The sequence below is a fragment of the Cebus imitator genome, unplaced genomic scaffold, assembly GCF_001604975.1.
Source record: "Cebus imitator isolate Cc_AM_T3 unplaced genomic scaffold, Cebus_imitator-1.0 Scaffold194, whole genome shotgun sequence".
Classification (NCBI taxonomy): domain Eukaryota; kingdom Metazoa; phylum Chordata; class Mammalia; order Primates; family Cebidae; genus Cebus; species Cebus imitator.
The window spans coordinates 3,825,050-3,842,452 of record NW_016107509.1 but is presented as its reverse complement, the minus strand read 5'-3'; the positions used below and the strand labels follow the sequence as shown (position 1 = coordinate 3,842,452).

The following is a 17,403-nucleotide window of genomic DNA, read 5'->3' as shown; positions in this document are numbered from 1 at the left end:
AAAAAAAAAGTACTGTAATATGTAGTCACAAGTGATGAAGAAAAAAATATTTTATAAAAACTTAAAAGAATACTTTCAACTATTAAGATCATAATACCTACATTTTAATTTAGAAGAAATTAATGTAAAGCAAACCATGCAAATTATTTGTACAAAAGGCACTTTACACTATTTTGAGAATATGTAGCTTCATGTAAAATAGCAGTTGGAAGCCATTTAAGTAAATGTTTAAAGTTTTCATCTTCACAATTTTTATCAAATGGGACATTTAAAGAGCTTTGGCTAACCTATGAAAATAAACAATACCTCATCAGAAAAATATGCAAATAATACTGCCCAAAGCAATTTACAGATTCACACTATTCCTATCAAACTACCAACATCATTTTTCACAGAAGTATAAAAAAAAAAACTATTCCAAAATTCATATGGAATTGATGCAGGTAGGTCAGCCCCAAAACTGGGGCTTAGCCCAAGAAGGTTCTTGGCTCTGCCCAGGAAAGGATTGAGGTCAAGCGAGTGGTGTAAAATAGAAACTTTCACTGAAGTGGCAGCGTACAGCAGCAGCAGAGGTAGAACTCCTTGTGGAGCAAGGCTGCCCCATAGGCAGTGTGCCCAGAGTAGCAGCTCAGAGGCTATTTTGCAATTTTCTTTTTTTGTGTTTTGGGGTTATTTTTTTAGACAGTCTCGCTCAGTCACCCAGGGTGGTGTGCAGTGGCACAATCTCGGCTCACTGCAATTGGGAGTAGCTGGGGTGTGTGCCACCACACCCAACTAATTTTTGTATTTTTAGTAGAGACAGGCTTTCACTATGTTGGCCAGGATGGTCTCGAACTCCCTACAGTTATATTTCTGTCCGTTTTTAATTATATACAAATTAAAGGGCAGAAATTTGCAGAAAAATGATAGTAACTCCCAGGTTGTTGGGCCATTGCCATGGAAAGGGGCAGTAACTTCCAGGTGTAACCATGGCAATGGTAAACTGACATGGCCCAGTGGTGATCATGTCTTACGGAAAGCTGCTTCTGCTCTGTCCCTGTTTTAGTTAGTCTTCAATTTGGTCTGGTTCTAAGTCCCACCTCTGGAGTCAAGTCCCGGATCCTACTAAGAACCAAAAAAGAAACCAAATAGACAAAGCAGCCTTAAGGAAAAAGAACAAAGCCAAAGGCTTCATACTACCAGACTTTATCCTATAAAGTTACAGTAATCAAAACAGCACGATACTGATACAAAGACACATAGGCCAATGGAACAGAATAAAAAACTCACAAATAAAGGCACACAAAAACAAGCAATGGGAAAAAGACTCCCTATTCAATAAATGGTGCTGGGATAGCTAGCTAGCAGTATGCAGAAGACTGTAATTGGACTCTCTGCCTTTCACCACATACAAAAATTCACTCAAAGTGAATCAAAGATTTAAATATAAGACCTCAAACTATAAAAAACATAGAAGACAACCAAGGAAATACTCTTCTAGACATTCGATTGGTAAAGGATTTTTGACTAAGTCCCCAAAAGCAATTCCAACAAAAGCAAAAATTGGTAAGTGGGAACTAATTAAGCAAAGAGCTTCTAGACAGCAAAATAAATTGTCAACAAAGTAAATAGGCAACCTACCGAGTGGGAGAAAATATTCACCAACTATGCATCCCACAAAGGTCTAATATCCAGAATCTATAGGGAACTTAAATCAACAAGCAAAAAACAACCTCTTAAAAATCAGGCAAAGGACATGAACAGACACTTCTCAAAAAAGGCCATACAAGTGCCAACAAACATGAAAAAATGTTCCACATCACTAATCATCAGAGAAATGCAATGAGATACCATCTCACACCAGTCAGAAAGGATATTAACTGTTGGCCAGGTGCAGTGGCTCATGCCTGTAATCCTAGCACTTTGGGAGGCCAAGGCAGGTAGATCACTTGAGGTCAGGAGTTCAAAACCAGCCTGGACAACATGGTGAAACCCTGTCTCTACTAAAAACATTTTTTTAAATTAGCTGGGCGTGGTGATGGGAACCTGTAATTCCAGCTACTCAGGAGGCTAAGGCAGGAGAATCACTTAAACCAGGGAAGTGGAGATTGCAGTGAGCCAAGATCATGCCATTGCATTCCAGCCTAGGCAACAAGAGCAAAACTCCATCTCAAAAAAGTAAATAAATAAAGAGAGAGAACCAAANAAAAAAAAAAAAAAAAAAAAAAAAAGGATATTATTAAAAAGTCAAAAAAACAACAGACAGTACGTTAAATGGTGTGGTGGGAAGGGAAGATAATCTAAAACTAATTGTCTTTTTTTATACAAGAGATGCTAGTGCTGAAATCTTCACATAATTTAAAAGTTAAGTTGAGATAAACTTCTTACAGAAAAAAAAAAAGTAGGGGGTAGGGCAGGGAGGAGTAAAAATTAATTTTTACCACCTATAAACATCAGCCATTGAAGGTTGATGTTCATGCCACAGTTCTGTGGCTGCAACTATGAGACCAGTTGTATTAGTCCACTTTCACGCTGCTAATAAAGACACACCTGAAACTGGGTAATTTATACAGGAAAAAGGGTTTAATCAACTTACAGTTCCACAATGGCTGGGAAAGCCTTACAATCCTGGCGGAAGGCAAGGATGAACAAGTCATGTCTTACTTCTTTTTTTTTTTTCTCCAGGCCTAGCTACATACATTGGCTCCTTACAAGTCGCGTCTTACATGGATGGCAGCAGACAAAAAGAGAGCCTGTGCAGGGAACCTCCACCTTATAAAACTGTTAGATATCATGAGACTAAATCACTATCACAAGAATAGCATGGGAAAGACCTGCCCCCAAGATTCAATTACCTCCCACCAGGTCCCTCCCACAACACATGGGAATTCAAGATGAGATCTGGGTGGGGACATGGCCAGACCGTATTATTCTGCCCCTGGTCCCTCCCAAATCTCATGTCCTCACATTTTAAAACCAATCATGCCTTTCCAACAGTCTTAACTCATTTTAGCATTAATTCAAAAGTCCACAGTCCAAAGTCTTATCCAGGACAAGGCAAGTCCCTTCTATCTATGGGCCTACAAAATCAAAAGCAATTTAGTTACTTCCTAGATACAATGGGGTACAAGCATTTGGTAAATACACTCATTCCAAATGGGAGAATTCAGCCAAAACTAAGGCGCTACAGGCCCCACGCAAGTCCAAAATCCAGTGGGGCAGTCAAATCTTATTGCTCCAAAATGATCTCCTTTGACTCCACATCTCACATCCAGGTTACACTGATGCAAGAGGTGGGTTCCCATGGTCTTGGGCAGCTCCGCCCCCCTGTGGCTTTGCAAGATTCAGCCTCCCTCCCGGCTGCTTTCATGGTCTGGCAGTGAGTGTCTATGGCTTTTTTGGGTATACAGTACAAGTTGTCAGCGGATCTACCATTCTGAGGTCTGGAGGACAATGACCCTCTTCTCACAGATCCATTAGGCAATGCCCCAGTAGGGACTCTGTGTGAGGGCTGCAACCCCACATTTCCCTTCTGTACTGTCCTAGGAGAAGTTCTCCATGAGAGCCCTGCCCCTGCAGCAAACTTCTGCCTGGAAATCTAGGCATTTCCATACATCCTCTGAAATCTAGGCAGAGGTTTCCAAACCCCAATTCTTAACTTCTGTACACTGGCAGGCTCACCACCACATGGAAGCTGCCAAGGCTTGAGGCTTCTACCCTCTGAAGCCATGGCCTTAGCTCTATGTTGGCCCCTTTCAGCCATGGCTGGAGCAACTAGGATGCCGGACACCAAGTCCCTGGGCTGCACACAGCAAGGAGGCTCTGGGCCTGGCCCATTAAACCACTTTTCCCTCCTAAGCCTTTGGGCCTGTGATGGAAGGAGCTCCCATGAAGATCTCTGACATGCCCTGGAGACATTTTCCCCAGCGTCTTGGGGATTAACATTCAGTTCCTCGTTTCTCATGCAAATTTCTGCAGCCAGCTTGAATTTCTCCTCAGAAAATGGGATTTTCTTCTCTATCACATTGTCAGGCCATAAATTTTCCAAACTTTTTTTATGTTCTGTTTCCCTTTTAAAACTGAATGCTTTTAACAGCATCCAAGTCACCTGTTTAATGTTTTGCTGCTTAGAAACTTCTTCTGCTGGATACCCTAAGTCATCTCTCTCAAGTTCAAAGTTCCACAAATCTCTAGGGCAGGGGCAAAATGCCACCAGTCTCTTTGCTAAAACATAGCAAGAGTCACCTTTACTCCAATTCCCAACAAGTTCCTCATCTCCATCTGAGACCACCTCAGCCTGAATTTCATTGTCCATATCATTATCAGCATATTGGCCAAAGCCATTCCACAAATCTCTAGGGAGTTCCAAACTTTCCCATATTTTCCTGTCTTCTGAGCCCTCCAAACCATTCCAACCTCTGCCTGTTACCCAGTTCCAAAGTCGCTTGCACATTTTCAGGTATCTTTTCAGTAACACACCACTCCTGGTACCAATTTGCTGTATTAGTCCATTTTCACACTGCTGACAAAGACATACATTAAAAAACTGGGTAATTTATACAGGAAAAAAGGTTTAATGGACTTATAGTTCCATGTGGCTGAGGAAGCCTCACAATCCTGGCGGAAGGCAAAGAGGAGCAAGTCATACTTTACACGGATGGCAGCTGGCAAACAGACAGCTTGTGCAGGGAAACGCCCCCTTATAAAACTGTCATATCTCATGAGACTTATTCACTAACACGAGAACAGCATAAGAAAGACCTGCCCCCAGGATTCAATTACCACCCACCAGGTCCCTCCTACAACACGTAGGAATTCAATATGAGATCTGGGTGTGGACACAGCCAGACTATATCACAAGTATTGTTTTCCATTACCCTTGACCAAGTTATTTTTTTTGTGTGAGCTTAAAAATATTCCTACTTTAGGCCAGGTGCTCTGGCTCATGCCTGTAATCCCAGCATTTTGGGAGGCCGAGGCGGGGGGGTGGGGGGATCACCTGAGGTCAGGAGTTCAAGAACAGCCTGGCCAACATGGTGAAACCCTGCCTCTACTAAAAACACAAAAAGTAGCCAGGCACAGTGGCACACGCCTGTAATCCCAGCTATTCGAGAGGCTGAGGCAGGAGAAGTGCTTGAACCTGGGAGGCGGAGCTTGCAGTGAGCCAAGATCGCACCACTGCACTCCAGCCTGGGTGACAGAGCAAGACTCTGTCTCAGAAAAAAAAAAAAAATCCTACTTTAATGCCTTTTTAAAATCCTATTTTGTAAGTACTTTTGTCTATACAGTATCTACTCCTAAATAAACAGCACCAAATGTCAGGCTGATTGTTCAGCCTTTTTCAGTGTTGGATCATGTTTAGCAGCCATTCCAACATTATTAATTTAGGATATATTTCAGTACCATACCATCACTAAATGAAACTTTAGTTAACACTGTTATGAGATATTAAGATTTAAATTTTTTCAACAGCATAAAAGCCACAAGTTCCAATGCACACAAACCACAGCATGGCTTACCCACTTCTGTCAAAGATCAGGAAATACTTCTACCAGCTAAAGTGGCTCCACCATATGACAGAAATAAAAAATTCTTTGAAATAAATGAAAGGAGAGACACAAGATACCAAAATCTCTGGGATGCAGCATAAGCAGTGGTAAGATGAAAGTTTAGAACACTGAACACCTACATTGAGAAGTTAGAAAGATTTCAAATTAACTATCTAATATTACATCTAGAAGAACTTGAAAAACAAGAACCTCAAAGCTAGCAGAATAAAAGAAATAACTAAACTCAGAGCAGAACTGAATAAAACTGAGAACCAAAAATCTACACAAAGGATCAACAAAACTGAAAGTTGATTTTTTGAAAGGATAAACAAAATGGATAGCCCACTAGCTAAACTAACAAAGAAAATAAAAGAGATGATCCAAATAAGCACAATCAGACATTACAAAGATGGCATCACAACCAATCCCATAAAGATACAAAGATCCTAGAGACTATTATGAACACCCCTATGCACACAAACTAGACAACCTAAACACACAGACCAAAAGAACAGAATAGAGAACTGAGGAATAAAGCCATACATTTAGAAAATCTGATATTTGACTAAGTCAACAAAAATAAACGAGGAAAGAACTCCCTATTCAATCAATGGTGCTGGATAGCTGGCTGTTACCTGCAGAAGAATGAAACTAGACCCCTACCTATCACTGTATACAAAATTTAACTCAAAATAGATTACTTAAATGTAAGACCTAAAACTGCAAAAATCCTAGAAGAAAACCTCAGAAATGCTCTCCTGGAAACTGGCGCTTGCAAAGAATTTTTATGACAAAGTCCTCAAAAGCAACAGCAACAAAAACAAAAATTGACAAGTGGGACCTAATTAAAGAGCCTCGGCACATTAAAAGAAACTATCAACAAAGTAAACACCCTACAAAATGGGAGAAAATATTCACAAACTATGCATCCAACAAAGGTCTAATATCTAGAATCTATAGGGAACTTAAATCAATAAGCAAAAAACAAATAACCACATTAAAAAGTGGGCAGAGGTCTGGGCACGGTGGCCCACACCTGTAATCCTAGCACGTGCGGAGGCCAAGTCAGGCGGATCACAAGGTCAGGATTTCAAGACCAGCCTGGCCAACATGGTGAAACCCCATCTCTACTAAAAATACAAAACAAATAGCCAGCTATTTGTTTTATGTACCTGTAATCCCAGCTACTCAGGAGGCTGAGGCAGAATAATTGCTTTAACACAGGAGGCAAAGGTTGCAGTGAGCCGAGATCACTCCACTGCACTCCAGCCTGGGCAACAGAGTGAGACTGCATCTCGGGAAAAAAAAAAATGGGCAGTAGTCAGGCATAGTGGCTTATACCTGTAATCCTAGCACTGGAGAGGCCAAGGTGGGCAGATTGCTTGAGGTCAGTAGTTCCAGACCAGCCTGGCCAACATGGTGAAACCCTGTGTCTACCAAAAATACAAAAATTAGCTGGGCTTGGTGGTGGGTACCTCTAATCCCAGCTACTCAGGAGGCTGAAGCAGGAGAATTGCTTGAACCTGGGAGGCAGAGGTTGCAGTAAGCCAAGATCGCACCATTGCGCTCCAGCCTGTGCAATAGAGCAAGACTCTGTGTCAAGAAAAAAAAAAATCAAAGTAAACACCCCACATAATGAGAGAAAATATTCACAAACTATGCATCCAACAAATGTCTAATATCCAGGATCTCTAGGGAACTTAAACAGATCAACAACTAAAAAACAAATAACCTCATTAAAAAGTGGGCAGAGGTCAAGCATGGTGCTCACTCCTGTAATCCCAGCACTTTGGGAGACCGAAGTGGGCAGATCACTTGCAATCAGGAGGTCAAGACCAGCCTAGCCAACATGGCAAAACACTGTCTCTACTAAAAATACAAAAATTAGCTGGGCATGGTGGTGCACCCTTGTAATTCAAGCTACTCAGGAGACTGAGGCACAAGAATCACTTGAATTCAGGACACAGAGGTTGCAGTGAGCTGAAACTGCACCACTTTACTCCAGCCTGGGTGACTGTGAGAATTTGTCTCAAAATAAATAAATAAATATTTAAAAAAGAAGACATACAAGTGGCCAACAAACATGAAACACGACAAAATACTCCACTTTGCAAATCAAAACCACAATGAGATACCATCTTGCACCAGTCATAAAGAATATCATTAAAAAGTCGGGGTTGTCAGCGCTCCAGCTGGGGCCTTACAACGGCCTGCTTAAAAAAAAAACCTTAAAAATTTAAAAAAAAAAAAAAAAAAAAAAAAAAAAAAAAAAAAAAAAAAAAAAGAATATCATTAAAAAGTCAAAAAATCACACATGTTGGCAAGGCTGCAGAGAAATGGTAACACTTATACAAGTGCGGGTGGGAATGTAAATTAGTTAAGCCACTGCAAAAAGCAGTTTGGAGATTTCTCAAAGAATGGAACTAGCATTCAACCAAGCAATCCCATTACTGGGTACATACCCAGGAGAAAACAAATCATTCTACCAAAAGACACATGCTCTTGTATGTTTACCTCAGCGCTATTCATAATAGCAAAGATATGGAATCAATCTGGGTGCCCGTCAATAGAGGACTGGATAAAGAAAATGTAGTACATATATACCACAAAATATGCAGCCAAAAAAAAAAGGACAAAACTATGTCCTTTCCAGCAACAAGAATACAGCTCAAGGCCATTATCCTAAGCAAATTAACACAGAACCAGAAAAGCAAAGTAGTTCTCACTTTTAAGTGTGAGCCAAATACTGGGTCCTATGTACATAAAGTTGGGAACAGTAGATACTGGGGACTACCAGAAGGGGAAAGGAGAGGGACAAGGATGAAAAACTATCTATTGGTTATTATGTATACTACCTGGGTGACAGGATTATTCATACCCCAGACTTCAGCAACACAGGATACATCCATTTAAAAAACCTGCACATGTACTCGCTGAATTTAAATAAAAGTTGGAAAAAAAAAAAAAAAAGACATCAACAGACACCACTCAAAAGAAGACACAGACAGCTGGGCATGGTGGCTCACGCCTGATACCCCAGCACTTTGGGAGGCCAAGGCGGGTAGATCACGAGGTCAAGAGATCGAGACCATCCTGGCTAACATGGTGAAACCCTATCTCTACTAAAAATACAAAAAATTATCCAGGCATGGTGGCAAGCGCCTGTAGTCCCAGCTACTCAGGAGACAGAGTCGGGAGAATCACTTGAACCCGGGAGGCAGAGGTTGTGGTGAGGCAAGATTGCACTTGAGCCTGGGTGACGGAGTGAGACTAGGTCTCAAAAACAAAAAAGAAACAGACATAAAAGCGGCCAATAAACCTATGAAAAAATGTTCAACATCACTAATCACCAGAGAAATGCAAATCAAAACCACAATGAGATACACATCTTGACTTCAAGACAGGTTTGAGTCTTAGCCCTCTCACTTGCTACATGCATAACCAGGGAAAATTAATTTCCATGAGACTCAGTTTCTTCAACTATCAAAGAGAGACTAAAACAAAAAATCTACTTCATTTAACATATGCTGGAATATAGCATACACTCAAATTCTAGTTGTTATAATTAGTTTAAAACTAGCAAAAAAAAAAAAAAAGTAGATTTAGATATTCAAGGCTGGGCATGGTGGCTCACACACATAATCCCAGCTACTCAGGAGACAGAATCAGGAGGATCACTGAAGCCCAGAAGGTCAAGGCTGCAGTAAGCTGTGATTGCACCACTGCACTCCAGCCTGGGTGACAGAGGGAGACCCTGTTCTCAAAAAAAAAAAAAAAAAAGATATTCAGCAAATATTATTGAGTGCCAACTCTGAACAAAGCCTACTCCATAAGGTTACCTAACAGTCTTTCAAAAACAAGTAATCTAATAAGAGAGAGGTCCAGTCTCTCTAAAAAGGAAAACTGTTATAAGCATTAACAAAGAGAGGTAGATTTAATACATCATGGGAAAACGGAAGAAAGAGAAATTAACTGTGATCTAGAAATGGTTTTATAAGTGTAATGTGAACTATGCCTTGAAAGAAGCCTAGTCAGATATGTTCCTTGAGCCTTATTCCAGACTAGTGGTTCTCAAACTTGAACATGCATCAAAATCACACAGACAGCTGTTAAAACACGCAATGCTGGGCCTATCCCAAACTTCGTGACTCAGTGAGTTTGGGGCAGGGGCGGCAGGCAGGGGAGAAGTGTCTGAAAATCTGTATTTACCAGGTGACACTCATGCGAGTAGTCAAGGAAACCCTCTTTGAGAACTCCTATCCTAGGCACGCAGTGCTTGAACAAAACTGACAGGTGATGTACAGGGTACGCCTGAGGAAGTGTAAAAGGGCAGTTGCAGGAACACCGGATTTGCACATGTAGTTAAGGCATATGGTCAGAAGTCTAAAAATGAAAACTTTCTAAACAAAGCACTTTCTAGGATAAGTTACCTTTCCTAGGAAGGCGAGCTGACATTCAAGATATTTAACTACCCTCTGTGCTATCACATTTTTTTCTCTCAACCTGGTATCTTTTAACTGTACTCCCTACCATCAGTTTTGCATCACACACGTAAACAGTAAGGTAAAGAGGCCTTATCTTACAGCAGATTTCTGGCCACGAGTTATTTAAGTGTACAAAGAACAGAACAGTGTCACTCTATTATTCTTTATAAATAAGAATATAACACTAACACATCCTAAATGTTAACATTTTACCTAGCATGCCATAGGTTAAACTTCTTCAAAAAAAAAATTGAAACCTAACAGTTTTACTTATGCATTTTAAGAAATGTTTCATACTCACCAAAGCCATCAATATCTAGATTATTTTCAACCACAACATCTAGGAGAGAATCACCAACTTTTCCTTTGGTTGTTAATGTTTCACCATCACGGTTTACAAAGTGGACTGTTATTTTATCTTCTGAGCTGGAAAAGAAAGCAGTCCTTTAGTATTTTTAGTAATTTCAAAACATAATGTAAAATAATTAGCTTAAAAGCCTATAAAGCCTCCAGAGTAGATGGGACTACAGGTGCCCAGCACCACACCTGGATAATTTTTTTATTTTTATTTTTTGTAGTGACGGAGTGTCACTATGTTGCTCAACTGGTCTCAAATCTTAGCCTCAAGCAGTCCTCTCAACTTGGCCTCCTTAAACTCTGGGATTACAGGCCTGAGCCACCATGCCTAGCCGAAAGTATTTTCTTTTCTTTCCAAAATTTATTTGGGAAGAAGGCATAACACATCTACCCACCTGCCAGGTAATAAGCTCTACTACCTTACGGGAAATGACAATGACTACCCGGTCAAGGCCACCTGGTGGCCTCAGTATATGTCTCCCTAATAGTCACAGTTACAAGACATTTGGCAATTATTATCACTCATGAAGTCTATTTTACTCTCATAAAAGCTGGTGCAGGGGCTTGCACCTGTATTCCCAGTACTTTGAGAAGCTGACGTGGGAAGATTATTTGAGGCCAGGGGTTTGAGATCAGCCTGGGCAACATAGCAAGATCCCACCTTTACAAAAAATAAAATAATTAGCCTGGTGTAATAATATGACCTGCAGGCCCAGCTAATTGGGAGGCTGAGATGGGAGGATCCCTTCAACCCAGGAGGAAGAGGAGGCTGCAGTAGAATATGACTGCACCACTGCACTCCAGCCTGGCCAACAGGGCGAAACCTGTCTCTACTAAAAATACAACAATTACCTGGGCATCGTGGTACATGCCCATAATTCCAGCTATTCAGGAGGCTGAGGCAGGAGAATTGCTTGAACCCAGAAGGCGGAGGTTGTAGTGAGCCAAGATCACACCACTGCACTCCAGCCTGGGCAACGAAGCAAGACTCTGTCTCAAACAAAAAAAAAGAAAGAAAAAGCAAATCATTCTGCTCTTAATAGGGCGACTGCTGTGCAAGTGCTACATAGAATACCATTGCTGAGAAAAGTTGTTTAATAGTTTTCTGTGTATTTGACATCTCATCAGTCCACATTATATACTTACAAATCGAAGGGACTAGAAAAAGTTTTTTATTTGTTTGAATCTGTAAGATAAATACTTCCCTACATATTTTATAAGATAGTTTGTTAGCTATCAGCTAGCAGACTTAAATTTCTTTCACTTCTCACAAACATCCCTCCAAAACTTGAGAAAAGACATTATACTAGCAACTAGATCCTTATTCCTCCACTATTGTTCATTTTAATTTTAACCTCACATTTAAAAAGATTCTCAACTTAAAATAATGAGTTGTTATTCTTACTACTACCAATAGATGGCAAGAGCCCATCAACTACATCTTCAAGTAAAACTCAGAATTAAATAATTTCAGAGCCATAACTATCTTGAAAATTATCAAGTCCAGTGATCCCATTTCACAAATGAGGCAACTGAAGCCCTCCCTAATATTACAACACTAGAAAAAACCAGGATTCTATTAATTAAAACTCATCAAAATGTTGTGTGTATGTACGGAAATGTTCCTCAAAAGGGCCTGTGCTCTCCAACTTTTTTTCACAGCCAAAAATGCTTTAAAACTAGTATTCCCACACATTATTCATGATTTTCAACAAGATAACTGCCATTTTTTCAAAGTAGAATGGCTGAGAATGAAAATACCCAGGAAGCAGAAAGACCACTCTAGAGGTTATCAAAAGACCACAAACTAAGCAAGGACAGAGAACACAGTGACTTAATAGACATCCAGGAGGTAGACCAAATTTTAGTGACCATCTACATAAGATAAACTGAAAAGGGAGGAAGAAAAACACTGGGATTTCCAGCTCACGCAATTAGGTGGTACCATTTAACCTAGGTTTAAGACAGGAAGCAAGCAGGGGTGAACCGGCCCAGGTCGGAAATGGAGCAGGTCAAAACTCCCGTGCTGATCAGTAGTGGGATCGCGCCTGTGAATAGCAACTGCACTCCAACCTGGGCAACATAGCAAGACTCCGTCTCTAAATAAATAAATAAATAAGACAGGAAGCAAAGGAGCTTTGGGGAAGATGGAAATAAGTTCAAGCTTAGACCTGCTTAATTCAACAGTGAAAAAGCTAGATAAGAATGTCCAAAAGCCAGATGGAAATATGGGTATGGGTCTGAGCCCAGCAGAGAAGTCTAGAGATTTGACATCAATGAAAGCCTGGTAGCTAAAGCTACAGGAAGTACATTAGAAAGAATTCCATCATTTATAAACACTACTGAAAGCCAGAGGTTTTAGTGTTGCTGTTCTTCTGAAGCACTCTAGAGCTAAGCTTACAGCAAAGGAATTTGAAATCTCTTTTACAACAGCCCCGTCTTCTATAAAATCAGGATATTAATCTTATAGTTCTGACAATGCATGCAAAATATGTAACACAGAGTAGGCTTCAACAAACACTGATTAATAACTTTTATTTAAAGACCAAGCCCTTTTGCTAAGAAGCCCAACCTGCTGGTCTGTATTAAAGGCGTACAGCCTTACAAAATAACTGCCAAGTAAGAATATTAATAGGTTTACCAAAGAATAGGAGAGGAACTGGAAATGAGAGAAAAAGGTAATTCTTCAGTTGAAAGAGTATGGAACCTAAGAGTCGGAAGCTGTAGATACTAGGCAGGGCACGGGTGTTCATGCCTGTAATCTCAATACTTAGGAAGGCTGAGGCAGACAGATCACTCGAGGCCAGGAGTTTGAGACCAGGCTGGCCAACATGGTGAAACGTTACCTCTACCAAAACAGTGTGAGAGTGTGGTAGCATGCCCCTGTAATCCCAGCAATTCAGGCGGCTGAGGCACGAGAATCGCTTGAACCTAGGAGGCAGAGGTTGCAGTGAGCCATGATGGCACCACTGCACTCGGGTGAAAGGTGCACCAAAACCTCCAAAATCACCACTAAAGAACTCATCCATTAACCAAACACCACCTGTGCCCCAGAAACTACTAAAAAAAATTTTTTTTGGAAGAAAGCAGCTTTATTGAGACAGCAGCAATAAAGCTGTTGCAACTCCCTTTTTTTTTAAATTGCATTTTAGGTTTTGGGGTACATGTGAAGAACATGCAAGATTGTTGCATAGGTACACACATGGCAGTGTGATTTGCTGCCTTCTTCCCTTCACCTGTATCTGGCATTTCTCAACCTGCTATCTCTCCCCAACTCCCCACCCCCTGCAACTACTGAAATTTTAAAAACAAATAGAAATTAAAATTTTTTTCAAAAATCAACAAAACTTCTTGAGTTCTAGTCCTAGTTTTGCCAAGTAATTAATATGAAATTTTTATTCCCATTTATCTATCCTCCCTACCTCATAGAATTGTCTTAAGAGTCATGTGAAATAATACACGTGAAAGCTCTTTGTAACCTAAATCACCGCAAAATATAAATTATTGTGTCGCAGCATTTTAGAGTAAAAGGTTTTTCCGACTCTGAATTACTGATAGCTTATTGAGTTGTTAAACTTCAAAGAACTAGTTTCTAGGACTGCTCTGTCCGTCCATAAGAACTCTGTGCCATAACAAAGGTGTTCTCCACATACCTGCAATGTCCAATACAATGTCCAATACCCACATGTGGCTACTGAGTACTTGAAATGTAGCTAGTGTAACTGGGAGATTGAACCTTTAATTTTATTTACCTTTAATTATCTTAAATATCAATAGCCATATGTGATTAGTAGCTACCGTACTGGACAGCACAAGTCCCATTAACACAGTAAGAACTGGAAAATCTAGTAGTAGCTCCAAAGTCTGTAAGAGGAATTATAAGACCACGATTAGAAATTGTACCAATTAAGAGGGCAGCAGGATTACAAGGAAGTAGATGTGTTCCCCTTTAAGACAACCTGACATATCCAAATCCGAACAAATCTGAGAGAGACAACTCCCAATTACTACAAAAACATTCGTGTTCCATTATACCAGTTACAAAAGTATGTTCAATATCTGTCCCAAGGTATACAATTGTCCAAAACTCATCTATTGTATAATAGAAAGCAAGGCACCCGCACAGGCCAAAGGCAGGGAAGTGCAGAGGAAAAATATATCTGGCTTACCTTCTCCCTGATTTCCCCCAAAGTTCACGCAACAAAAATGTATGGCGCACCCCTTAGATAACGGGATTCGTGGGGAAACGATGACTGAAAGTCCTAGGCCCTGCTCTCAGGGACCTTCTCAAGAAGAAACTAGAAAAAGCAGCATACAAATCCAACACACACTTCCTCTAGCTCTTGATTTCTGCTACCCTACATCATGGGGTCAAAGAGCTGTTGAGAGATATGCATTATATAAATCTCCACCATGTTGCTAGACTCGGAAATTATGTGTAAATTTCATCTGTAATATATCTAAGGAGTGTCTCTGAAAACCAGATATGCCCGAGAACCTAAAACTTCAACACATTTGGGAGAAATTGGTCCCATCTTGCAATATTTAATACAAAACCCTCTTAACAACGTGAGCCTAAGAGGCGGCCCGCGGCAGCTCCTGCTGCTGCTACCGCTACCAGGTGACATCTACAGAACCCTCACTATGTGCCAGGCACAAGACTACCTGTATCGCTGTATTAACTCATCTATCCTTCAATTAACCGTAGGAGGTTTAAACTGTTATTATCTTCAACGTGTAAATGGGGAAACTGGGTTCCTAAGGGCTGACGACGTTAGACACGTCAGACAATCCCTACCAAAGCCAAGTTTCAAGTCCTGGCAGACTACTTCAACGGAGGGGCTTTCAGCACTTGAGGAACTAGCAAAAGGCCTACAGGGCAGCAGAGGTATGGGCTCGATGTATTCTACCTAAACACTCCCTGACAAAGATCTGGAACCAGGGTGTCCTCCCACGGCAGGGCAAGGCCCTGAAAGAAACTGCTAGCAGGAGTGTCAGGCCAGGACAACAGCAGGGAGCCTGTCACGAAGGTCACTACCAGTCGCAGGCAGAGCAAAGGTCAGATCCCAAACAAATCAAAAGGAGAACGAACAACAGCAAACTGCCGGCTTTCCTGAGGGCACTGGAGGTGCTGGGAAAGGGAGCTGGGCGTCCAGGGTGGGTCCCCGATTTCCCCCGGGAGTGGCTGGTGCAGGAAGGAGCTTTGTGGTGAGACGGAAGGGAGGCAGCGACGCCACCGAGCAGCGAGACTGAGCCGCAAGGGGACCCCAAAGGAGAGGGGAGAGAGGCAGGCCTCCGGGGTGTGGGCCCGGCGCGCAGGCGCCCAGGACAGGCGGTGGAACCGGAGACCCGGCCCAGCGAGCCAGGCACTACCCACCGGGACCCCGGCTCTTGCCCGCGATCGCACCTGCACGGCGCCCTACCTGCTCTGCGCCCGCGCTGACACGCTCAGTGGACGGCTCGCCCCAGCGCTCCCCCGAGGCGCCCGGCTCCTCAGGAGGCCGCCCGCAACAGCGCGGGACCCAGCGTGGTGCAGCCACCGGCCTGCAGGGCCGCCAAGGACCGCGGAAGCGGCGCTCAGGAGCCGGGCGCCCCCAGCGGCGGCCATCGCCCGCGGTCCGGAACTGCGGGAAGCGACGCTAACTGCGCGCTGAGGCCGAGAGAGTCTCCTAGAGGGGGGGACCGCAGCTCCGGCGCTGACCCCTGAGGGCCGCGGCGAGGGGCGAGGGGCGCTGGGCTGGAGTGGCAGAGAGGCCCTGCCGCGAAGATCTCGCCGAGTCCCCGCGTGCCTTCCGGGTGACCTATAAAGACACTGGCGGACAGAGTGCGGCCCCGCCCCGTTCGCCCACGCCGCCCGGGCGCACGGGGCGGGGCCAGCGCAGGGAACTTTCACCTACCCTCCAGGTTCGGTCGTAAGCTGGATGCTTTTTTTAACGCCTGGAGTTGCCATGCAGACACAAAAAAATTTAAAAGATAGCTGGACGTCTCGCGGAAACCGGTTAACTAGACCACTGTATTCTGTTCCGCATCCCCCCATCCCCCACCCGTTAAAAAAACTGGGAAATTGTGTCATCTAGGAGTCAAATTAGAGCAAAAGTGAATTCTGCGCACTGTAAAACAAGGACAGTGGGAAATTTTGGAAAATCTCAGAATGCCATTATACAAAGAAATAATTATGACTATAAAATTGTAAATGACAATAATGAATAGGCTTGGGGCTGCTGCAGAGGACAGGTGGCTGTCCTAGACTTTGGCAAATAAACGCTGGCTGAGTACATGAAACCCATGAGCCTGAACAGGAAACTTTGTGATGAGCTGAGATTTCTAAAAGACTTTTACAAAACCCAGGAAGATGAACTTCAAAATACACCTTATCATGGTTAATATGTTGAGGGAAATGCATGGGCTTTAAGGTCAGAAATAGAGATATTCCAATCCAAGGTCTACTACTTCAGAGATCTGAGACCTTGGAAAAATTATTCTCTTAGAGGATCAGAGTTTCCATAACTCTAAACACAGATAAGATGTCCCAGCCTTCAGGGCCATTCTGAGGATTAAACTAACACGCAAAACACACAGTGCGTCACAAACTAGAAAGGCTACTTCCTGGGTCTTCCTCTATCAGGGTACTCATAAAGAGGCTAAAGGCCAAAGACAAGGGGTTAGTGCAGATATGCTAAACACAATCAGATACCTTTTTTTTTTTTCCGACATGGAGTCTCCATTGCCCGGGCTACAGTGCAGTGGCATGATCTCGGGTCACTGCAACCTCAGCCTCCCAGGTTCAAATGATTCTCCTGCCTCAGCCTCCCGAGTAGCTGGGACTACAGGTGTGCACCACCACGCCCCACTAATTTTTGAATACTCAGAACAAGAAAGTACAGACCTGAGTAAAGTCTCTCCAGAAAGTGTATGGTGCTTTCTTGAACCCGGTGGCAGAGAGAAGGCAATGGCTCCTAATTTCTCCAAATCTTTGGATGAAGAGAAAGTCTTTCAAGCTGCGAAGGGTGCAGCAAACCTTGACAAGTAATCCT

At 42.4% G+C, this 17,403-nt stretch overlaps 1 protein-coding gene across 2 annotated transcripts in view; it reads right to left on the bottom strand.

The window, feature by feature from the left end:
• The window catches only part of FDX1 (ferredoxin 1), a 35,661-nt gene extending 19,486 nt beyond the window's left edge, over positions 1 to 16,175 (bottom strand). The window contains exons 1-2 of one of the 2 annotated variants that reach the window (XM_017547085.2): positions 15,793 to 16,175; positions 10,314 to 10,438 (exon numbers count right to left, since the gene is read on the bottom strand). In XM_017547085.2, coding sequence (XP_017402574.1) covers positions 10,314 to 10,438; positions 15,793 to 15,977 — 310 coding nt within the window. In that variant the 5' untranslated portion in view covers positions 15,978 to 16,175. Of the gene's footprint in view, positions 1 to 10,313; positions 10,439 to 13,252; positions 13,414 to 15,792 lie in introns of those variants that run through there. The other variant, XM_037745210.1, reaches the window with a different exon arrangement.
• Positions 16,176 to 17,403: the final 1,228 nt, after the last annotated feature.